We start from the raw sequence: 25,487 nt of genomic DNA on the forward strand, positions 1-25,487 counted from the left end.
CTCCCAAATGTTACCGGTGCTGGCAAAGGAGGCCAGTGAAAAAGCAGCACTCCTGGATTTTACAGAGGTTTCCCAGTGCATAGTGTGAGCAGCGGTACTGGCAACATACTCCGCATCTGTCCAAAATATAGAGAGTGAGGAGAGCTGATTGCGAGTCCCAGCAGATGATAAACCTTCCGCATTCTCGCTTCAAGCAGCGCAGTCAGCACCTGCCAAGAGGATGGGGCGTTTCAGCTGAACCTCATCAGCCAAGGACCACGTCCTGACCCGGCGAAACATCTGTCCCATCTGAGGTGGCAGCTGGGGCACGGCCACCGTGTCACACCTGCAGGGGGAAGACCCGCAGCAGCCTCCATTTATTTCTGTATTTGCAGTCATGTCAGACCAACCATCTTGCCCGTTTCCAAGGCAGGGGGGGAAGGAGAAAGATATTTTGCTCATGTGCAGATGTTGGTGCTCCCGCTGAAAAGCTCTGATGAGCTGGTGCTTTGCAACGTGGGTTTGAAATTTGTCAGGGGGGCAGCAATCATTTAATTAAAGAGTGAGTCACACGGCAAAGGCACAAGGGAAGGCAAATTAAGGTCAGGCAAACAAAACGTATTTTGGCATTTCCTAGTGTTTCAGGGCCTCTGTTTTCAGTGTGGATTATTATTCATCCTGAAGTAGCACTTGGTGGCTGCAATCCTGAGTCAGTGCGTTGTATGGACATTTATATAAAACTCCAACCCAAAGGAAGTGCTGGGAAGGGGTAAGAGCTTGAGCCTCACCAGACAGAGCATACGTGACCTGGGGACATCTGTCCAACACCTGTGCATGGAGCCTGTGGCACTGCCACCGAGGACAAGGCTTCTAGGCTTTCATCCTCCAGACAGGACAAGCCTCAGTCCATCCTCCTCATGGATGCTTTGTCCAGCCCAAGAGAACAGAAGGCAGGGGAAACCCCCAGTACCCATTGCTTGGGACGCTCACAGAGCTGATAAAATCCCTGACCTGAAAAGGTTGAATTCTAGGCAGGATTTACGTCTCCTAGTAAAAGCAGCGACCTGCCTCTCTCACGGTGATAAAAATAAATCACCCTTAAAAATAGAATGACATTAATAAAAATAAATCTAAAAATACACGCAGTGCATCACAGAGTTGTGGTCTGCTCCCAGCCTGGCATGAAAACTTCTCACTAGCTAAAGGCTGGTCAACGGTGGTGAATGTAAGCAGTGCTTGGGGCTCCATACTGGGGCAGGGTGTCAAATTGGTACTTCCACAGGCCTAATTTTCGGTGGGTGATCGCTCAGCTTTTGTAAAGTTTGGAGCTCTTAAACGAGTTCTAGATTTAGGCTCTGAAAACCAGCAGCCCCACGAGCATGTCCTGCTCTACCCCTAAGGATCCAACCGGCACAGACAGGAGAATGCTTTTGCTTTATCCACATGCAAACTACCAGGCTGGCGAGAGGGGGAAGAAGCCGATCGACAGATTTTGGGAGAGGAACCTGAAGGTTCAGGTCAAGGCTGCTCTGCCCTCACCTCCCATCATTGGTAAGCAGGGAGGATGGGAACATGGACGGGAGCCACAGAGCAGCTGGCGAGGTTCAGATCCAGCGCGGTGGCGGAGCAGAGCACCTCCCGGGCTAACGAGCATCGCTCCCGTCCCTGCAAACGAGATCTGACACATCCTGCTCAAGCGTGGGGCAGCCAGCGAGAGCGACAAGCTGCTCCGGAGAGCTGGGGACGCAGGGGGAGCAGCGGCTGGGCCAGCTCGGGAAAACAGCCGCTCCTCGCAGCAGAGGCCATGCGAGGATTAAACCAGCCCTGCTCGGTGCCAAGGACAGCGTGGGGCTGGCGAGTGGAGCCACGAGGCTCTTCCAATGGGGAAGTCGTGGTCTCTCTCCATATGATGTTTCTGCTGGAGGCAGAGGTTTTTCTCCTCTCCTGCCCTGAACAGCTGAATGCATCTTCCCTCTCCCGCAGAGGCGGCTGCGTGTCGCCGATGCCTGAAACGATCCTTCTGCTCTGTGACATCTGGAAGAGAAGAGCCTCCTCCTGCATCATCTCCATCTGCCACGGTGGCTGCTGTCACCTCCCAGCCCTCCTTGGGACTGTAGGTGATGCCCAGGGCTCGTCTATGTGGGGAATTCATCCAGCGTAACTATTCTGCTGCAGCAATGCCTGCCAGTGCCTCCGTGCAGGCAAGCCGTGAAGAACAGGAGTACTAAGAGAACATCGTCTTGACCGGGAAAATCGATTTATGAGACCAAGTTCAGTATTTGCACCTCAGGTGAGCAGGGAGGGATGAGAACAGGGTCGCCCTCACCAGCCCATGGTGCGTTCACGACTCTGGAGGATTTCTTCCCTTCCAGGTGCTGTGTATCAATGGCACAGTCCATGGCAGTGGGAGGCTCAGAAAAAGCTGTGAGCCATACCTCTTCACAGCCCCTGGCAAAACCAGCAACCAACATCCCTTCTCACAGCTGCAAATCTCATCCACAAACACACAACGAAGGAACTCTCATTGCTGAGAGGAGGGAAGGGGCTCACGCCAAGAGCCAGAGACAGCCTGGGAACAGAACTTCTCTGCAAGGAGACAGGGGGTTTGGACATTCTTTAGATGCAGAGCACACCAGGAGCAACCGGGCCACTTGTTCCCACACCACCAAGAGCATCCCACGTGTGGCAAGGCACCGGGGAGCAGGAGCAATGCTCACCGCTGCAGAGGGCACGGCACACCCCACGTTACAAAAAACCAGCACAGCCCCCAAGCCACATTCCCATGCAAGGTCCTGTCACCCCCAGCCACTGAGGAGATGCCACCTCCTGAGAGCCAGCCATTGGCTGGGGTCACATATTTATATCCCTCCCATGCAGACCCCCCACCTTCGTTCACTAGTTGCACGGTTGCTGTTTTCTGTGTTCCTGGCTCACTGTGGACTCCAGGATCCCCGTTTGTCACCCAGGATCACGTTGCCCAGAAGGAAAGGTGACACTTCTCCTTTGCCCGGCCTCACATCTCAGAGTCCCAGCAGGGCTGGCTGCTGCTTCACAAGGGCAGCCCTTGTGTGCAAGCAGAACATGCTCAGCAAAAAGGTCATTAACAGAAGTGGAAAGATGAGAAAAATCACAACTCCCTAAGGAAAGGCTGCAGGAGAGATCCAACCTAGGTGACCATCAGGCAGAAGCACTAATGGGAAACGTGGTGCTGAGCGGTGGAATGGTCAAAAAAGAAAAGGGGTGGAGATAGAGCAAACTCATGAGTAGGATTTTCAGACTAGACAGCAAAATAGCACAACTTAGAAGCAGATAAACTCCACGTGCCTGCAGCTGCCACACCAAACAACTGATAGGTCCTTCATTTCAAATCGCCATCCTTATTCCCACCTTCTTTATACTTTGCTGATAAGGGTCACCACTGTGCGACCTGGCTGGTACCTCTTGGTCCTTCATGCCCAACACCAGGCTAACGCAGAGGTGAGCCGAGCGGGCATTGAGGTACCCAGAGACCAACCTTCTCCCTTGCATCTCCAAGGTCTTCACTCTTCCCCGGCCGCCCTTACCTGTCTCTTGGTCACACAGTTGTTCACAGGCATCGGTGGTCCTCTGTCCACAGAGGTCTCTCACCCAGGGGGACGTGGCATTGATCTGATAGTACAGGGACAGCTTGGCTGGATTAAGCCAGTCGGAGATGTCCAAGTAGCTTCCCTCACTCACAACAAAGCTGCTGCCTGGAGGATGGGAAAAAAGCGTGTTAGAGGAGTTGTAAAACAGAAAAACACATGCATTTTGGCCCAATACCAGAACAATCTACTCTTCAGGAGCTGCTGTGATGCTGACATCAGCAAAATAATACCAAATTCACCAACACTCGGACCCAAAGAACTTCATTTGGCCATTCCTCTCCATATGAATGCACCTCAAGGAATGGTCCTCCAGCTGGGACACTCCTCTGCCCAGACACTCCCCTACCCTGCTCAGCATCACGAGATACTAGACCTGATGCCCAGATCTCTGCAGAAATATGGACCAATGTAATCATCCTGATCCAACAGACGGAAGCATTGCTTCCCCAGCTCACGCAGGTGGTGTCCACCAGAGCTGGTGTCCACCAGATACCTGGGTGCCCGGCTCATGGCGCAGTTGGGCAGCAGCACCACAGGCTGTTCCCACTTCAGTGCTTTAGTTAAAGGTGAGCAAACTGGCCCAACACACAACTTCTCGTCTGAGCCGTGTTGTATCACAGGCACTCCCTCCGTAGAGTTAAAAGTGAATTCCTGCCAAAAATCTTTTCTTACAAAATCTTACGTTTCTTTATTTTGCGAAATGTATTTTTCCCCACTGGCATCTGGGAATATGCATCATCTAATTAGCCAAATAGATTTTCAGTTCAGCCCAATCATTTCCTTATCTAACATCTGAGGCCCAGCCTCGCTTGGGGGATTTTGCAGACACAGAGGTCCTCATTAACTCTGATCTTCAATTACATTGATTATAAGACTGCCTCCATAACAGTGCTGCACAGATCAGAGGGGAGCCAGAAAACCTCCGCCATTAAGTGGTGTTTTGCAAAAGTTACCAGGGTAAAAGCCTCTAAAAACAGGGAAGAAGAAACCTTCAAAGAGGAGCGGGCAAGGGGAGCTGCCAGGCAGCCCAGGAACCCACAGCCATCCTTCCACTGAGCTCTAGGACTTGCAAACGTGAGCAAAATCCACAACCACTATGTGAAGATTCAAGTCCTTCTTAGTGATCACCCAAGGATAACAAGTATATAGGTCCAGGGTGTATTTTCATGAAACTTCAGGGTTTACCACTTAGCAAAGGACTGGGACATTATTTTTCTAAGCACTTCATAAGATCTTAGCTCAAGGAAAGCCAAGCAACTAAAAAAAGCAGGACAAAAAATGCCATAGCAGCAACCACCCCACATCAACCTGCTTGAACACAAACTCTTGATTTCCTTTTGAAGAGAATCACTGATGCTTTAGCAAGAAGGAGCCCTTCTAAACCTCATCCCTTCAAGCAAAGCTTGAAGTCAAGCACCCCAGTGAGTGACCCCAGTTTCAGCACCCTGAGACCTCAGCACCATCCAAATCTGGGCCCTAATTTCACATGAATTCCAATCTCCTACACTTACGCTGTAAACATATTCACGGACGCATCTCTACACTCAAAGCCAATGGAGGTTGCCAAGCTACTGACCGTTCCAGTAAATGAAAATTAGACACCCAGGATCCAGCTGCTCTGGACACACAATGAGGCAGGAGCCTGCACCACCACGGCTGCAGGACACGGCTCCATCAGACCCACGGCAGCAGCAAATTGCTGGGTAAACTCCACCACACCAGTGGAAATCACTGAAACGCTAAGCACAAAGAAGTACCTTATTTTATTTTCTTTCTAATTATCATTCTTTTCCATGAATATCTGAAGATAGCTTTAAATACCAGTGATAAATATTGCTGGTTTATTTTACCAAACTGAAATGCATCATGAAGCCATTGGGAGTATTTTACTATTTACGTGTACGCGTCTATGTAGTAACCCGTCAATCTTGCTTTCTTCCTTATATTTGTATTTCCCTAATAAAGAGCGAGGCTTGGGAGACGTGTAAGCGCATTTTGAGGCTCAGCTACATCCAAGCCCCTCTGCACCCAAAGTCTGAAGAGCAAAACCACCAGCTCTTGATTAAATCCCAACTTAATGAACCCCACTTCTAGTTAAAATACAGCCAGCCTGACAGTAGTGGAAGCAAATCAGACATAAAATAGTCATATATCATTAGTATTCATAAAGATGAAGGTGACTTGAGATGGAAGAGCATCTTGGCCCAGGAGCTGTTACATGGAGGGGACCCATGGGTGGGGTGGACAATGGAGAAGTGACCCCTGGAGCTCCCCACCAGCCCCATGTGCTGAGCTCCTCCAAGAGGAGAAAGAACATTCATGGCCTTGTTGCCAAATTTTCACCTTTGGATAACCCAGCCCATTTGCTGCTGGAAGTATAAAACCCCCAAAACTATCTATTTATGGAAGTACCTCCTAAATCAAGACCAACATGTGATGCCCAGCCAGGAGCCAACAACTTCTCTTTCAGTAGAAGTTTGGTGTCCATGTAAAACCACAAATTTGAGAAGCTTGAAATAATTTGCAAATCTATCAAGTTTTGCCGTATTCTGTACAGAGAATGACCTTCCCAAATATAATGCAAGCGTAAGGTAAACAAAAAAGTCGTGGCATATTCAAGATTAAGTACTTATTTTGATTTTAGTAAGCCTGACTGAGAAATCATTCTCAATATCAAAAATTTGAAAAGAAAAAAAAAAGGCAGCAGTGAAAACATTTTAATACTAATTCCCTAAATTCAAGGTCAGTCTAAAGTGGAGGCTTTTCTACTTCAGTCTAAGGAAAAAAAAAAAAAAGGGAGGGGGAATTAAAGGTTTTAGTTAATTGTAAACACTTTCCTTCCTTCCTAGGAGGAAGGAGGCGACACCTTGCAGCAAGGAAACTTCTCACATCTTTGAAGCTGAGGGTGTTGCAGCTCAGCTGGGTAAGATTTTGGGAGATGTTCACAGCCACCCTCATCACCTTCACTCCCACAAACAAACATACATCCCAACCTTGATCCCTTTATGGCTTGCCTGAGAAAGAAATAACAGGAAAAAGCATCTTACAAATATTTTGAAAGCTAAAATTCTAAAGATTTCAAAGCCTTTCCACACATTTTTTCCTCTTCATTTTCAAAGAATCCACATATAGAAAACAGTTTTCAAAAGTCACCAGCACCCACTTATTCAAAACCACCTTGAAAAGCTCAGAAAGGGCAGGTTGAGCATCAAATCCTTTCAGAAACTACTGAGAACAAACACTTCTAAGCAAGAGCCATTTCAAGTACCTTTAGCTTCCCAGGAACACCAGCCAGGCTGGTTTTCATCCACGTGCTGTCTCTCGAGGGATGGAGATGGAGGAGGAAAGGGGGTGACGGGGAACCCCAGGGGCTCACACCACTTGGGACGGCGGGGGGAAGACCCTGCTCCAAACCACCCTCTGAGAACCTGCCCTGAGGACCTCAGACCCCACCAAATTGCCCCAACACCTGCAGCCAGTTTAATTCACACCTACTGGCGCTGCCTGTGCACCCCGAGGAGCTGATCCCAGCAGAGACACTGTCCAAAGACACCCAGGGGGACCGTCCACAGTGATGTCATAGAATCACAGAATGGTTTGGGTTGAGGGACCTTTCAAGCTGATCCAGTGCCCCCCCTGCCATGCGCAGGGACATCTGCACCAGCTCAGGTTGCTCAGAGCCCCGTCCAGCCTGGCCTGGGATGTCTCCAGGGATGGTTCAGCCACCACCTCTCTGGCCAACCTGTCCCTTCCTGCCAACCCCATCCCCTCCCAGGTGTCCTCCTGGATCCAAGTTTCGAGCCTCTCACTCAAAACCTCAGTGAAATCCTCCTTAAACTGAGACAGGGTAAAGCAACCATCAACCAAACAAGGGAATACAACAACGAAACAGCAGCTCTCCATCCACCACCACCACCTCCTCCTCCTCCTCCCAGGAACCCCCATTGTAGGACACGTCCCTTGAGCACTGTTGACTTTACGAGCCAGTCTATGTGGTAGAGCAGCATTGTGATGCCATGGAGAACATCAGTACACGGCTACGCAACCACCTCCCGGCTCCATGAGCTCCACCAGCACTTCGGGGGATTGATTTGTTTGGGGTTTTTTGTATGTATGTGTTTTCCTCCTCCCTCCCTTCTCCAACGCTGATCAAAGCCGGATCAGTTAAGACATCACCAAATGTTCACGTCTCTCATGCTGAGGTCTCCTTCAAAGTTCAGTGGAACTGTTTAAGCCTCGACAAAAGAGGCTTGAAGTTTTGACATTTCAAAAATCATTTTCCAGAACACAACAGGATAAAACAGCTCAGAAGATATATCTAACAAGGGAAAAGAACAAAGTGCTCAAAAGGCAGCCCAAAGGGTTTGGCTTTTCCCTTCTCCCTCTCTTTTTTTTTTTTCAAGGGAAGAGATTAAAAAAATAATTTTTTTTTTAAGAATTTCTATTTCTTCCTCCCTCTGCTCTTTTTGTCATCTTTGGTCCATGTGCTGTTTCTTGGCCAACGAAACTCCTTTTCATCTAAAATAAGTATTGTGTGTTGTAAAGCTACAGGAGGTCATACTACAGGTTGCTATTAATGTATCCATCCCTATACTATCATGCAATTATAATCCTGTCACAGATTTTTTTTTCTTTTTTAGACACTAAAGGAAGGATTATCCCTCTTGCTTCATTCTATAGATATAAAGAATAACCCTATTTGGTTTCTTTACAAACCTTTTCTTTTTTCCTTTGTTAAACTTAAAATAACATTTCCCAAAGCGACAGCTCCTCCCCTCTCAGCTCTTTCCACTGATCAGCTCTCACTCTCCTGTCCTAGTCCCATGGAACAAAAACTTCTGCTTCTTAAATTTATTTCAGAAAATGCAGAAGAATCAGACAGACATTGGATGCCCAGGACACACATACACTGACCTATGCAAGCAAAAGTGCTCAGTTTTACCACCCCCCTCTCTCCTGCTCAACGCAAAACTAGGTAATTTTGAAATAATTTAAGTCAAACTCATAATTACAGATTCTAATTTGAATCCGGGGATAGTATCGCACCAGGTTAATATCCAAGCTATCCACTTCATCTTGCTTTTCAAATGGTTTCTCTTTCGAACAAGATGAAATGCCTAAAACCAGAAAGTTATGACAGCAAGTTTTTAAAACAACAAAAGCCTACAGGCACACCTTTCACCTACCCTTCCATCAGCTGAAGCGCGTACACAGTTTATATCGCACACAGTGCTTGACTCAAGGATGGAATTTCAGCACATGAACTATTTGCACAGTCATGGGCTGTTCACGCCGACACTCCCCAACCCGCTGATGATCCAACCCAGAGACGCCCATCCTTTGGAAACACCATCAGTCCTGCCAGAGCCTTCCCACTCTGGCAAAGCAGGAGCAAATCAGTGATACAAATCTGCGTGCAATTACAGCTCAGACTAGAAGCATCTTTCCTGTGGGAAGAGCAGGGTTACATTTTAATTGTTAAATTGCACTTTCTTGGTAATTCTGACAGACTCTTTATTTGGGTTTTCTTGGCAGTCAGTCTTGATTTCGCCGGGGCTGAACTTCTGATGAGTGGATTTAAATTCATGGATTTAACTTTATTCAGCAGGTGATGACTTGGCCAACTTTTTCCAAACCCAAGCGAGACAACATCTTCCCATTCTGTGGTCAAGCTCACTCTGCAACAAGATCTCCCATGGCATTATTAGACAATATAATTGTGCAAATGTTAGTAACAGCACTTCTCTGTCCTCAGTAGGCATCTGGGCCAGCAATGGCTGAGATGGAAATTAGACTCCTAAATAAAAGCTTCTCCTTAATGCTCCGTATCTCCCAACTCCCACGCTCCAGCCTGAGGCTCTTCCTTAGTGATGCTCTCTAGATACCAAACAAGGGTTTGAGGAAATCCAGCCTAAATCTAATCGCCTCACAAAGTATGTGACAGATGAGTTATGATAAGCTTTAAAAAACATTAAGTGTGTGTGAATGGAGATTTTTCAGACAGCACACCAAGACCAAACATCCTCCCAGGATGGCAGAAAACTCAACCAAGAGGCAGCACGTGCAAAGTTAACGCACCACGGAACCAAGATAAGCTACCACGTATCCACTGAGAGATTGCACACCAGCAATACTTCTTGTTGGGAGAACTATAAAGTGCAGTAGCACATTTCTAGATACGCAACCTCCAAAAATGCTCACTGTGCCTTTCTGCAGCCTTCCCTCATCATCCATCCCAAATCACAGGGTAACCGGTGTTGGTAGCAGCTCAGGATGCAACAGCTTCTGGCTCTGAACCGGTCCCTGCTGACACCATCCAAATATCAACACCAATTCCCCAGATTTGCTCCAATAAATCCTACAAAGGAGAAAACACGAGGCATTTGCCTTCCCTTGCAAACCCAGCTGCCTCGGCAGCCAGGCTGGCACGGAAAGAGCCGAGCACAGGATCACAAGGCCTGTCAGCAGCACGATAAAAACATGATGTACTTCAGCCCCCAGAATCTTATTATTTCTTCATGCGAAGAGCATTCGCGCCGTGAAACCGTCTTGGAATCCCTTTGATCCATGCTGATACAGTTTATAAATTGATGTTAATATTTAGAGTTCACGTCTGGTAACGGTGCAGCCATTTGCTCGCATTTTCTTGCCAGCCAAGCAGGCGTGGGAACAGGATTGAACGGTGATGCAGACACAGAGGTGACCTGGTGATTAAGAACTGATGGAATGAAATGCTATCTGTAAAGCTGTCCCCCAAACACGGCCACCTTACCAGAAACACATGGGGTGCCACACCTGGCACTGAGTCTGCAATGGGAAAGTATTGCTTCTGTCGAAACCCTGACCCAGGTCTCTGTACAGTGAAACACGCACCTCTGCAGCACAACTCCAGGGGGAGAAAACACTGCAAGAAAAATCCGATTTAAAGCCAGCGAATTCCCGCTGCTCATTTCAGATGGGGCTGGGACCAGCTGGAGAACACGGGAGACCTCAATGGTAGCATCTCTCTGAAAGCCCAGGTACCTTTGAGATCAGACCCCTTTCTCCATCCTTCTGGTTTAAACCTGAGGTGTTTCATGTGTAAATCAAAGAGCATCTGCAGCTTTTCCTTGCTGTAAGAAGGAAGAGGGAGGCAGCCGGTCCCCCACCTCCCACTGCTCATTTCTCTGCGGCCACATGCACAGCACGTGCTGAGCACACGTGTGAGCCAGCGCCTGAGGACACAGACTAATGCCTGGTCACCTCTGAAGGCTGCAGAAGATTGAGCAGGAGATGTCAAAAGCAAACAATTTAAAGCAACACGTTTAATTAAAACCAGAATGAGAAGTTGTTGCGAGTCCAACAATTGCAATCTGCAGAGCTCTGGCAATCTTGGGGGAAAATTAACACAAGCTGCTAATAGCAGCATCCAATTCCATCGGTGTCTTGGAGGAAATAGTGGCGGGGGGAAGGTAGGATATAATCTTCAGATGAAACAATTACTGATCAGCTGCATGACAATCCCGGAATGTCATCATTCAAACAGGCAGACACAGATCGCAGAATCATAGAATGGTTTGGGGTGAAGGGACCTTCCCGGCTCCCCCAGTGCCCCCCTGCCATGAGCAGGGACATCTGCACCAGCTCAGGGTGCTCAGAGCCCCGTCCAGCCTGGCCTGGGATGTCACCATGGATGGAGACAGGTTCTCTGGGCAGGCTGTTCCAGGGCCTCACCACCCTCATGGGGAAGAATTTCTTATATCCAATCTAAATCTCTTCTCTTTCAGTTTAAAGCCATTAGCCCTTGTCCTATCACTACATGCCCTTGTAAAAAGCCCCTCTCCAGCTTTCCTGCAGGTCCCCTTTAGATACTGGAAGGCTGCTATGAAGTCTCCCCAAAAGCTTAAAACAGGGGAGGAAAAAAAAAAAAGCTCCAAAAAAGCTTCCTCCAGCTCTGCCACCTTACCAGACCCTCAGTTGTGGCAATTCCAGATGGAGGGAGGGATTACCACATCTCCCCTGGCACCTGTCTGAGAAGAGGAGAGAAGGAGGTTGCGAATGCCCCGGGATGTTTTTGAAGTGACAGAAACCTGCTTTATGCCCTTTGCTTTATTTCCACTTACAAAAAAGAAGCCCTACAAGCCCCCAGCTAAATGTCGCTCTTGCCTCCTCCTGTACGCGCCAGAGGATCTCACCTACCTCTCCCACTAAAGTATCCGGATGCAAACATCCACCCACGCCATATATAACCTCTTTGCAGGCTGTAAAAACGGGAAGCTTTAATTGATACTATATTTCAAACTGTTGTGCAGCAAGGACATACTCCAGGCTGAGTCCTCTGGGGTATCTTTTCTCCAGCCCTGCCTTCCCTGCAAGCTGCTCCCATTGCTGTATCTCTACTTTTTGAATCATTACTTAGAAGAAAGAAAGAAAAACAACTATTGATTGTATAGAGCTGAGTAGCTCACATATTCATAACGGGTTTTATTGCCCAGATGGAGGGGTTCTCTTTCCTTTCTTCCCCCTTTGACACTGCTAAAGGGTCCTCTAAATAATGCTTTGCATTTCCAGAGCCTCGTAAAAGCCACTACGAGTCCTTCTATAAATCTGAGCCACCTCCAAAACCAGAATGATGCCTTCTGCTCAGCACAGGCTGATGCTGCCCCAAAACACGATGCCCTGGAGAGAGCAGAGGCAGGAGGGAGGAGAAGATGCGCCCACCATCGCATCCTAAGCGAAGATGTAGAGGCACCGACCAGGTGAGCCGACGGCAGAGCAGCTGTACAAACCAGGCAGTAATTGCTCCGAGGAGAGAGGAGCTGGGGGGGACCCCATCAAATGAACAAAAGGAAGAAAATGAACCAAGAGAGAGAGATAAGGACAACAGAGATGGGCTGGTTATTAATACCACCACTTGGAACGTATCCTCCCAGCCTTTGCTGCCAACTGGCTTCTGGTCCCAGTCCTTCCATTTCCCATCCGGCCACTCCAGCAGAATCGGCAGCTTCTTTCTCGAACGCTGTTCCTCGCTGCAGAGAGGGAAAGCTGCTTTCCTCCGAGGCTGGAGGCATTTGGTGGGGTTTTCCTCCCCCTACTCCTTTTCCCAGCTTGGCTTTGGCTCCTGGTGCACTGGAGCTGGCTGGCATCTACTTAAAAGTTTCCTTCAAAGACGAGTTTTCATCTGCTACAAGAGGGATTTCTTTCAGCCTCTGTCTTTGTTTGGCTTTTCCTGCAGAGGTGTCGGCAGCTGCTCCGCTGTAAGATTTTCCTTGGCTACCGACGTCTATTGAAATACCGCATTTCAAAAAGAAATGAGAGGGCATCCTTCTCTAGCACGGGAACATATCTACGGCATGCACCATCCCTGCCTTATCACGCGAAATACAAACGAGAACAGCTTCAGGAACCAGATTATTTAAGTGCATGGCAGAATTCAGAAGACATGGCGTGTGTCATCAGGTGCCATATCAGAGACTGGTTTAAGACTGATCAAAGCTGCCAAAGACATCAGCTCTACCACCGCTTTGCTCACATGGGGATGCCCACACCAACCCCCTTTTGTACCCGAGCAAAAAGCAGATTCGAACCCACCCAGATCACCAGGGAGTAACAAGTCTCCTATTTTCCATCAGTGTAAGGCTCTGGGTGCCAAGCCTCTGCAAACACAGCCAGGCACGTTTTCCTGGGTATCATTAAAATTTCCCAAGTCATCTGAGTTCTGTGATGTCTTTAAATGTTTTATAATATTTTGCTGCCAGTTGGGTGCTGCCTTGGGATTTGCTGTTATTCAAAAAGAAGGGACAACTTTAAGAGCTTTCCTCTTTCCAGGCAAGGGACTGCCATCGCATAAAATGATGAGATTTCAGTAAAAATGATGGCCACTGCAAAATATCTTGGCTGCTTCTATGTGAAGAATTTGACTGTTTCTCATAAAAAATATTAAAAAACTTTTCGCGGTTTGTAATTATATTTTACAGTTTCATTACAAAGCTCATTTTAATTCTTCGCCAAACCATTTTTACCAGTCCTCTTGCCACTTTCTCTTTAGAAAAGTCATTAAGTCGGGACTGGAGATCATCCCATTTTCCCCAGTTTCAAAGATATTAATCTGTTTTATTGGTATTTCACTGTCATTTCCATTCGAGTGTTCTCCGTATTTGCATAATTTGCATTGCCGCCCCCTTCCCGGTGACAACCACAGGCTCAGCTTTTCACTTTAATTCTACAGAGTCACATTGCATTTTGGTTTATTTTCTTTTTTGAGGACACGCTGTCTTCCCTGGCCCAGAACTGCAGACGGGGAGCAGGATGCTGGGGTCCTGTGTCCATCGCTGCCTTCCTGACCTTTGGCAAGTATCAAAACCAGCTGTGAGCTCCCAGTCCCAGTGATGAACTGGCCGGTGCCTGTCTCAACAGGACACGAGTTAACACTGAAGCAACCTCATTTCCCAAGTGCAAAATGAGTTTCTGTTCACCAGCTACAGTCTGTGAAGACTTCAGAATATTTATGTGCAGCCTGGAGAACCCTTAGAGCCTTTTAGAAACAGGTCAAGGCATAGCTAAGTCCCTTGTTCCAAGTTATGTCTTTTTCATGTCTCCACTGATGTTCAGTTCCTCCAACCTGAGACCACAAAGTAGACGCTCTCCTCCTCTTTCCTCTAAGGACCAAGCTTTGACTATCTCTTTAACCATCTCCCCAAAATATTAATCCTCTCAAGAGCTGCTCTCCATCCCAGCCCCCAAAGTGAGGGGGCTCTACAGGATCTGGCCACGCTGGGACATCCCAGCAACATACCAGCTCTGTGCCTCACGTTTTTGGCAGAGAAAAAGTGCCCCCTCCACATGCTCTGAGCAGCGAGACGAGTGTAGGAGCTGAGGAATTGGAACCGACTGAATAATGGGTCCCGTCTGCTGGAAGAAAATGAAATTTGCCCTCGTGTTACCGAAAACTTGCACTCGATGCTCGCTGCACATTATAAAGAAAAGGTCAGTGAAACACAACAAACGCAAGGAGCCCAGCTGGAGAAAGCAATAAACAGTGACAGCAGCCCTAGTCTAATTTTTCAAAGCATCTCTGCCTTTGCTCAAATCCCAGCAATTTCACTCTGCACTGCTGCAAGGGGCTGGGGATGAGCAGCTTTGCTGCTGCAGGACAGGCAGCCGTCTGCCTGTACAGGCTCCCAGAGAAGAAAACAGGAATATCCTTCAGATGCAATTAGTAGTAGTAGTAGTAATAATAATAAGACGTGATTGAGAAGATTTCAGCCTCAGGCATGCAGATGTGCTTCGCTCCTTTGGGAAGGGGGATCCCTGCAGCCAAATGCAGCCGGGGTAGTTCCCAAAAAGAGGGACACCCATGTCCCAAACACGCCCAGTGGGGCAGAGGGGTCTGAGTCCCCGGAGGGTCTTACCATCCGCGATGAAGTGCTCGGGTACGTGAAGCGTCACCTTGACAGTCAGCGGGCAGGAGAGCTGGGAGCCGCACACCATGGCCAGGACGCAGGAGCTGACCGCGATCAGGGTCAGCGCTGTCTTGTTGACCGGGCTCTTCATCGAACCTGCAAAAGGCAGAGAGAGGGGTGGGTGGCCAAAACTTAAAGTGGTACCATGGGCTTGCAGGGATGCAGGAGAGCCCCAGCCCCGGGGAAGGGCAGGTGCTGGAAATCAAGACAGCTCAGCAGCACTGGAAGAGCTCCTGAGGTCTGCAAACCCCATCGTTCCCGTCACTCCTCATTTGGTTGCGTTTTTAACATTCATGTTGTCTCACTCACTGAGTTATATTCATCCTGGGGACTGTATTTTCCTAGAGAAGGGAGAAAACCGCTGCACAGACTATGACAGTGCCGCCGAGGTGACCGAGCTCCCGGCGGACCTGACTGTATCTCTGCTCAGGATGCAGGTGAGGACACTTACTTATTTTGGGAAGCCAATCCAGCCTCTCCTCCCAGCCCTCGCCATCTCATCAGCAAGGTGAGATTTTAAAAGCATCAGTTTGCAAATTGAATGGGAAATACATCTATCAAGTTAGCACTTGCTCACCCTGGAATTTGACCAAAGCCACTGTCAGAGCTGACGGTGCCAGGACAGGGATCTCGTGCTCAGGCTGAGCCCACGGCACAACCTGAATTTTCCAGCCCCACTAAAGCATCCACGGTGAAATCTCCACAGCGGATGCTCCAACCTGCATCTGCAGGACAGAAGTGGCTGATCTGCTGGAAAATACCCCAATCGCTGCAACCAACAGGAGTATGCAAATTGATTATTTATGAAGCATCTTTTACTCTCCTTATGCATGCATCATCTCAACAGCCTTCCCACCCTGACTTTCACAGCTTTATCGCCAAACTCCTGCGCCATTCACCTTGTGATCCCCCTTTTTTTCTTCTCAATCTTTATTCATACCACCGGCATAAGTTAGCACCTCCTTGGGAGGCAAATGCACCCTCTCGCAGGGCATTACTGTGCCTGCCACAAACCCTGTGTATGGTTGGAGTTACTACACGAATGCAAAAGGAAAAAAAAAAAAGGAAGAGAAAAAAAAAGAAAAGAGGAAAAAAAAGAAGGAAAAAAGCCTCCATCAGGATAATTGGACACAGCCAAGTACACAATAGACCAGAGAACACTGGATTTTACCATTATAAATCACCTTTGAATCCAGGGTCTTAAAGCGCTTTGCAAACATTAAATCACAAATCCCTTCTGAGTTAGACAAGTATTATCCCCGTTTCACAAAGCGCCTGAATCACAGGTACGACGGCAGCTCTCACCATCCTGCAGCCAGACAGGAATTAGGATCTGGGAGATCCCATCCCCATCGGTCCACGTGGCTTCTTCCTTCCCCGTGACCCAGAGGATGAGGCACAGGAGCTTGAAACAGCAAAAAGCCCATAACAGCTCAATGAGTTTGAGCTTGGCTGCCCAAGGAAAGGGACGATGTGCTACACATCTCCTGCAACTACCTTCCCCGCTCCCCACTTGTTTCCATCACGGTGCTAACTATTGACCTCTAGAACTGCCTGACGCCACCTTTGACCAACTGAACCAAACCAAAGGGTCTTCTGCTTGAGCAGAAATTGGATTTCCAGCTCAGCTCTTTATTGCTCACAACCAGTTTGCTGCCAGGTTTGAAGGGAGGCTGTTGGAAAAGCAGATTCTTCCCTCATTCTTTGAAGTGAGGGACATGGTTCCTGTTCTCCACCCCATCGCCTGCTCTTCAGATCACAGATGCTCCAGCAGAAGCATTCTTGTGCTGCTTTTAAACACCCATCTGGAGGTGAACAGCTTCATGCCAGGCCTCTAAAACCACAAGAAAATGTGTTCTTAGCAAGCCCCTGCTAACCAAACCAACCTCAGTGGGTTCGCTGGGGCTTCATGCTCCTCTTCAAGAAGCTAGACAACGTGATCCATTCCTTCCTTAGTCTGGCAAGGGGATCCAAAGCCAGCTTGGTAACTCAGGTGGAACCACATACACCACAGACACAAGCTGTACCCGGCTGAACCCTGCTTGTTCCCTCCTCTCCATGTCATCTCCAGGCTTTCAGGGAGGCGTTTAAAGTGCAGATTTGCAAAGCCGGGTCCAGCAAACAAGCTGGTATCAACCTCCTTTACCAAGAGGAGGGAGCTTCAGGGGAATGCAAGACCTTCATGGATGGCTGATGGGACTCAGGAGCCCCAAGAGCCTCAGCACCCAATGCAACCTTTGCACATTTCTTCATTTGGGTCTTGTGGGGTCCAAAAAGCCCAAGAAGGTGGTGACCAGGCACGGCTGAGACCAAACTCACTCTCCAGCTTCCTCTGCCATACTAAATCCCTCACATGTTGAGCTCACCTCTTTATATTTTTAGTTAAACAGGTTTCTGTTGCATTTTGGATGGTTGCAGTAGCATGGGCATGTGCCCGAGTGCTCAGACAGGCTATTTTGGGGGGAAAACAATGGCCCGTGGGAGCTCCTGAAGGAGACAGACCTGGGAAGCGGCAGAGCAGCGGGCAGGACACACGACGAGGACGGAGGGTGAGAAGAAATTACTTCTCTCCAAACGGGGAGAAGTAACATCCCCCCCAGCCTGCAAGAGCAAAGGAGAGAGAGAAAGGAAAGGCAAACTGCTCCAGTTTAGGGCACAACCATACCCAAGATGTGTCCTGCTAGCAATCCAATTAACAGCAGCTTAATTAGACTGGAAGACAAGAGGAGCAGCCAGGACTGTGGTCAAGTGGAGCCACCACCACCCTTCCCACTTGGGACGTTTTCCCCCTTCAACACCGGTGCCCATCGGCCCAGCTCCGGCCTCCCGGAGAGGACGCGGGTCCCTCTGCAAACAGCTCAGGAACAGCTTGCAAAGCACCACATTCCCCTCAAGATTTTGCACCTGCTGCAAGATGAAGATAAATGCGAAGCCACTGGTGTAAACACTCTGCAAACAGCCCCTCCAAATGCACCGTGTCTCCTTTGAAATATCATTTCCTCCTGCAGTTAATTACTCGCTGCTTTGTACACTATCCCTTGCCCACCTAAAGGACAAGAGGGGAAAAAAACCTCAAGAAAACTCTGAGCTCGTTCCTTTTAATATTGGCAGTGCTGCCTAAATTTAAGGAAAAAAAAAAAAAAAGTATGTTCAGAACACATATGGATTTACGAGCAACACAAATATCCCGCACGCTTGGTAATATGATGTTTCTAAATCAGGCTCATGAATACATGCTTGGGAGATTACTCTATAAAAAAAAATAAACTTTAATTACCCCATCTTTATCAGCACACAGCCCATGGTGTTAGCCATATGTGGGTGTTAAACGCCAAGTGCTTTGCAATCTTCCCCACCCCCCGGAGATAATAGCATAATACAGAATGTTTCGCGGCTACTCAGATATTAAAATGTATTTCTATCACCCGAGGAACACGGGGATGGCGAAACCGAGCGGGATAACAGCGAGTGCCTGAACTGCTTAGCAACGCTCGGCGCAGCCGCACGCAGAAGCGCCCGGGATGGGGCGAGCAGCTCCCCCGACACCCCCGGGAGCAGCAAATCCCCCCCCGCAGCCCGTCCTGCATCCCCGAGCTGCTCCCCACACACCAAGGCTGCTGGCAGGTCGGAGGAGCCGGGCACTCCTAATGATGCTTCTTTATGTTCCAGCAGAAGCTCATTAATACGGCACAACAGCGTTTCCAGGACACTCTCGCACGCAGAAATATTTCAAGGTGGTTTTACAAGCGGGCGATCATGTCGAATCAAATCAAACGCCAATTAAGATGGGCAGCGGTGTTGGCAGGCGGCTCTTGCCACGGAGCGGCCCCGTGCTGGGGAGCATCGCTGCCCATCTGCCCCCCCAGCCCTGCCACCTTGGGATGGTCCCGCTTTCTCCAGCACACCAGACACATGGGATGGGATGGCATGGGATGGGATGGGATAGAACATCCTCGTTCCAGCCAGACGCAGCTCTCCCACCCCATGGTCCCCACCAAGCCTTCATGGACCACCCACCCTGCCCCAGTGCCGCTTCCCTCAGAAGGGGATCACAGAGTCATAGAATCATTTAAGATCTTCCAGCCCCACTATAGCCTAACTCTAGCATTAAACCACATCGCTAAGAATGTCATCTCTGCCTCTTTTAAACCCCTCCAGGGATGGTGACTCCACTATTTCCCTGGGCAGCCTGTTCCAGTGCTTCACAACCCCTTCTGTTAAGAAATGTTTCCTAATATCCAATATACAGATGTTGATGCAACAACCCCCACCCCCAGGCAGCATCTGAGCGGCAGGGTGAGAACAGGAGCAGGCGGTTTATTGCACACCCGCTCTGTAAAACCCGGGCTCAGCTTCTCCTTGAGCTGGCATCTTCTCCATCCCCACCTTGGGCAAAGCCCAGAAAGGTGCTCACGTCTACAGTCTGGATGTGGGTCAGGGTTTGGGCACAGGGCTGTCCCCAGGTTCACGGTGACAACAGCAGGACAGGGATCAGCCCCATAGTGGTGGCTTTGCTCCCCCTTGTGCTGGAGGACACCCCTGGGGAGACCCCTCTCCCCTCCAAGAAGGCAGAGAGGGTGCAAACAAGAAGGGACAGAGGGGAGGAGAGGAGGAATGACAGCTGCGTTGTGCAGCGGCACGGTGACGTCAGACACTTCTGGATTTATAGAGGATTTGATCTTGCTAAGCGCACGCTGAATCAGATTAATACTATTAACATTTCTGAATTACCCACTAGCAATTAGCTGAGGTGTCCTCCAGTCCGGCAACAAAGGCAGCCCTGGGGCGGGGGTGAGGGAGAGGAGGATGCTGAAGGATGGCACAGTCACCACGGGGAGGTCAGGGACATGCTGCTAGAGCCCATGGCAAGGTCAAGGAGATGCCATCAGCAAACTTCAGTCATGAGGAGGAAGAATGGGGAAAGCAGAGGGAAAGGAAAAGCCCTGAAAGGCAAGGAAGGGGCAGTGGAGGGGGAAATGGAGAAAGCCGAGGTGGCACAGGTGGACACGCTGGTCTTTGCTGACCCACCAACTCCATCACCACCGGGGTCACCACTCCAGCTCCATCACGTCCAGGCCCATCACCACCTGCCCTGTCACCACCTCGAGCAGGTTCTCCTGCCCGCACGTCTTAGATCTTCCCCGGCACAGCAAAGGGGGAAGAATTTATGCAAACCAAATTTGCTCTCCTGGCTCTGACACATTTTTTTTCATTTCTCTGGGCATGGACAATTAAAATCAATGAAGTCAGTTTTGCTTTCATGTTCTCAGTGCTGAATTGGTTGAGATAAAATCACATTAAAGACACAGTTACACATTTCAAGGCAGAGATTGCCTGCACTGGAATTTTCTTTCATGCAAACCAACGGAAACACTTCTCCTGGAATCAAGGCCTGAGTTTTTTTTTTTTGTTTTAAACTTCAATTGAGTCCCAATTTTACAATATACAAACACAAAGGCAAATCTAAGTGGAAGGCTTCATTTTAGAGGAGGAGGAAAAGCAATTTTCAACACAGTGTAACGAAAACATTATTCCTACAGGAAAAAAGAAGAAAAAAAGTAATCATTATCTATGAAACAGCTCATGTTGAGTCAGCCCAGGGAGGATTGCGCTCAGCAAGTGAAGGGCTGGTCAGATGGCTGAATTGATTGTGGAGACGGCGAGAGGGAGGTGATGGAGCCCAGCCTGACGGGGGGCTCAGGACCTGGCAGGAGATGCCCCAGCACCCGGTGAGCTGCCCATCACAGCTGGACCTGCACCGTGCTGCCCGTCCAACATACCCAAACCATCTTTCCCCTCTCCCTGTTATGTTTGGATGGATGCAGGGTGGGAACAAAAATCTCCGCTCTCCAACAGCTCCCCAGGGTTGGGGCACGTCCCCTCCGTGCCTCAGTTTCCCCTGCAGCCAAGCACGGCGCAAAGTGAGCTTCACCAGCACAGCGTGACATCCCCCACCCTCTGCCTCCTTCCTCTCTTCCCCCTGCTCCAGCCAGGGGACAAATCCACCGCGTCACGGGCGCGTCAAACATCGATGCCGAAACACATCTTAATTTTCCAGCCAGCCCCAACCCTCACCCTCCTCCCGTCTGCATCCAGCTCCGTGTTTATGTTCCACTTCCTGGGAAACAAGAGACTCGTTACCATGCGGAGGGCGACAGCAGAGCGATTAGTGAAATTTGTTACCCACATGCTCTGAACAAAATTAAATTAAAAGTGCTGCTTTGCTGTCAAGATAAGGGCCAAGCCGGAGAGATAATTTTTCACTCTCAAACACTCAATTACTTGCTGAGGCTGTATCAGATACAATCAAAATAAATAAATAAATAAACAGAAAGACCCACACTGCCTCCAGGAACAGATGTAAAAGCCGTTATCTCTAGCGCAGTCCGGGGAAGTTAAAGAGCCTGCGGCTGCCGCAGCACCACGACCGCTTTAATTGCGGATCCCTCTGCTCCCCAGCTCACGCTCTGCAACCAGCTTCCAGCAGCAGCTCCTTTCCCCAAAACCTCCGTATCCCACAAATGTACCCAGGCACGGGCAGGAGCACGTGTGCACCCCGGGGACTTACAGGACCAAAGCGTCTGCTGGAGCACGCCCAGCCCAGCACAGACGGGGTCTAACAGGGATGGAGAGGGTTGCTGGGGAGGTTAGATGTGCTGATGCTGTACCTGCTTACTCCGCGAGCAAAATAAGCCATCATGCAAAAGCACCACGTTTGTTTGCTCGCTGGAAAAGCAGCGCCTCCAGCAGAGCTTTTAAAAGCCAGGAAAGGCTGGGAAGTAACAGCATCGCCCATCGGCATCACCGACTTGTATTGCGAAAGCATCTCATCCTCAGGGATCTGGGGATGTCCAGGTGACATGGGGACCCCGGTTGTCCCCTCTGGGGTGTTCCTCCCTGGCCTCACAGAGAGCAGCATGTACCCCAAACTAGTCGAGTGCGCGCCAGACACCAGCACCGTCCTGTCCGTCTGTCCCTGCAGCGACTGGCTGTGCGTCCCCTTCCCACGGAAGCAGAGACACAGCTGGACTGACCGCATGAGGGGACGGGCAGCAGCTGAGCCAGCATGGGGCTGCCAGTGCCAGCAAGGAAGAACACTCCCCAAGGACAGACAGACAGCATGAGGCATGGACGGGCCCATTACTCCCTCTTACTAGTGTAAGCAATCAAAACCATGTTTGCTTTAGCGCCTTTTGTCTCCCATTTGATTTCCTGACGGCATCTCCCTCATTCTGAAGGCTGCTGGCATGGTGAGCTGAAGCCGGGGGGGGCAACTCCCTGAGGACCACAGCAAAGACGGGGCGACGTGCTGCCCATGGCAGAGACAGGGCGATGTGCTGCCCACGGCGTTCGCTCAGCCCCGGTGGGGCCAGGGGTACCAGCAGAGCGCAGAGAACGGTACCCAAATTTCATTCTGCATTTCGTTTAGTTCCCCGTGAAATGATGTCTCCTGCCTCTGGAGACAGGAGAGGATCAAAGCGAAGCTTCCTCATATGTAACAGGCTCCGAATACCTAATATTCCCTTATAAAAGGCCTTGTTTTAAACACCAAATACAGAGGCAGATCAAAGCTCAGCTTCTCATTTCTCTAACAGCCCTCAGAAGACTTCGCCAGCCAGCGAGGCACGCTCATGCGCGCACACACACGCGGCTGACACCAATCCAAGGAACATAATTGGACTCTGCTAATTTGTCTAAACCATCACCGTGTACTATAAAAACAGCTGGGTGCCTTGTTCATGGAGAACTCAGCTGAGGAGCATCCCAAAACCATGTCCTCCCTTCCCTGGGGTGCTGGGGATCTCTCCTGGGATGGGAAGGCACCACCTGAACAAAAGCTGTGCGTGAAAACAGGGGGGGGATATATTTCCCCGTCCTTTTTTAACAGGCTGCAGAAGAGGTGAAGCTGACAGGGGTGAAGCCATCCAAAACTCAGCTGAGTATGCTGGATGAGATCCCAGCTGGGTCTCCGTGCTGGGCGCCCTCCACATCTCAGCCATTACCATACTCTACAGCATCGCTTCGTGCTTGAACCCAGCGTTCCGCTTTGTATCGGGGATTGCAGCAATACTCTGTACCTGACCATTCTGCCTGATACAGGGAGCAAAAGCAACCCCAGGGGCCCATCAGCAGCCTTGGGGACCCTCGGCAGGTCCCAGGGGCTCAGACATGGGGTCTCTGAGAGATCCCAAGGGCTCAGACAACAGCCAGGCTGCAGGAGGGACCAAAGGATCTCCAGGATTCCAAGACAAACAGTGTCGCCATGCCCAGCCCCTCACAGGGTCTCCACATGACACCATCACTTTCCCTGCCTCAGTTTCCCCTGAGCCAGGCAGCTGCGCAGCATCTGCCCTGCAGACCCGATGCGATGCCGATTTGCTCTTCGTTTACCCCTCAGAAACCTCCTAGAAGGGCCTTTAAAAGAGCAGGAACATTTCTGCGTTACAGAGCAGCTGCTCCAGGGCCCAGGGAAGCAGACGGAGGTGGAGGAGGCTCGTTAGATTCCCCGAGTCCTGGACGAGCTGGGCAGCACAGAGCATGGGGGCCAGCCCACCACTGCAGCGAGCCTGCTATGGCCTTGGAATTATGACAGTGCTTCTTTTCTCCACCCCCTCGCCTTCTCTCCATTTGAACAGCCATCGGGCAGGCACTGCCTGCAACCTGTGGGGCTTGGCACTGCAAATCAGACCTGGAGCTGAATATATTTTGCTGGGCAGGAGCCAGGCACCACCTCGGAGCAAGAGGATGGAGCAGGAGTGATGCACCATGCAAGCAAAGTTTGTGCATGAGGCTCTGCCTCTCTGGTTTGGGGGGGTTTTTTGCTACGAATATTTTCCTCTCAAACTCAGAGGAGGACCTGAGTGAACGCATCCCATGCTGCTCAGGAGAAGAGAGGAACCGAGTGAATATCAAAGCCTGGTCTTGGATGCAATGGGCAGCTGGGGATGTGGATTAGCATCTCCACAACACCGGCAGTTCTCTCTCGCAGAGACTTCAGCACTGGTGAAGGGTGCAGTGACTGACAAGAGCCACAGCTGGCACAAGAGGAGGTTCCCAGACCTCCCAGATCTCCCAGGGGAGTTGGAAAGGGGAGAGCCAGCTCCCCCAGCAAGCAGAACCCTGGAGTGCACAAACCTGTTGCAAACAGGATGCAAGAAAATCTAATTTCTGGAAAATCTTGCGCAATCAGAGATGAGGGTCAGCAGGCAGGAGCAAACCAACCATCCCCAGCTAAGGGTCCCTCCAGCCTCCCAGCACAGCTCCACAGGGCCCAACAGCCCCTCTTAGGACTTGTTTCACTTGGAAAAGCAGGATATTAAGTCCAAATTTCAGCTCCCTTGGGACCGCACACCAGTCCTGCTGTCAGCCCTGCCGTCCAGAGCGGAGCTCACGCTGATGCACCAAAAGCAGCAGAGAGCGAAGAGCGGGCGTGAGCACGTGGTCATGGTGAAGAAAAGCGACCTTCGCTGAAGGTGGGTACGAACAGAGCCCTTCGTGGCAGGAGCCACCTCCCCAGTGACCAGCATCGCCTCTCCCAGCCCAAACACCCCAGAGATGGGGCTGAGCCCGACAGCAGACAAGGGCCAACGCTCCACGGGAAAGCCTCTTCTGCGCTATTTCTTACGCTCCCCTCCTTGTAACTTCTCTGGAGACTTTCCAAAGACAAGGGAACATAAGGGTAAGGGGATCACACAGACCCAGAAGCTGGGAAGATGTGTGGTGCAGCGTGCTGGGACCACAGAAGGTGATGCCTCAGCTGTCCCTGCCTCTGTGGCCAGACTGGTCAAATTTACCTCTCCATGGATTCCAGCACTGAAAACCAGATATCGACGGGTCTGCTGCTTCTAAGCTACCAGAACAAGCTCTCCCTCGCTCAATTTTTACCTACAGGAATGTCCCTCTAAAATACCTTGCCAAGATACTACAACATCTGCAGTCTTTCTTCTACAGGAGACAAACGAAGCCCATGACCACTCAGCCAGCTGACTTCAACAAAGCTCAAAACAAAACTGATCCTACGCGTCACCTAAGAGGAAACTTCCCATCACATCAGCTGGGATCAATGCCTCGACAGTATCAGTAATTAGACTCAATCCTGCAAAACCTAATCCAAGAAGAAAAACCCTGAGGAATTTCTCTCCTTGGACCTGATAACTACCTCACGGCACCTGCAATGACACACAACCATGGCGAAATCGATACGGGAACATCATTGCAAGAATTAACCGTATCTGACGACGCATCCTTCTCTATTAGAGTTATGATCTCGTCCAATTATGGATCTTTGCTGAACTTGTAATTATGAGTTTGGTACTGTGACTTCCCACTAAGCTATTGCTTTCCTTCCACGAGGGAGAGAAAACTCAATGAAAGGATAATGGAAAATTCCTTTCAAGGACGCAGCGATGGCAAAAATTAGCTAGACAGGAGGGGGAATACA

At 49.8% G+C, this 25,487-nt stretch overlaps 1 protein-coding gene across 1 annotated transcript in view; it reads right to left on the bottom strand.

Annotated features, from left to right (window-relative positions):
- The window catches only part of ASTN2 (astrotactin 2), a 318,934-nt gene that overhangs the window by 187,668 nt on the left and 105,779 nt on the right, over positions 1-25,487 (bottom strand). The window contains exons 6-7 of the mRNA XM_065648278.1: positions 14,996-15,142; positions 3,543-3,710 (exon numbers count right to left, since the gene is read on the bottom strand). Of these exons, the coding sequence (XP_065504350.1) occupies positions 3,543-3,710; positions 14,996-15,142 (315 nt within the window). The remainder of the gene's footprint in view (positions 1-3,542; positions 3,711-14,995; positions 15,143-25,487) is intronic.

The sequence above is a fragment of the Caloenas nicobarica genome, chromosome 19 (assembly GCF_036013445.1).
Source record: "Caloenas nicobarica isolate bCalNic1 chromosome 19, bCalNic1.hap1, whole genome shotgun sequence".
In the NCBI taxonomy this organism is placed as follows: Eukaryota; Metazoa; Chordata; class Aves; order Columbiformes; family Columbidae; genus Caloenas; species Caloenas nicobarica.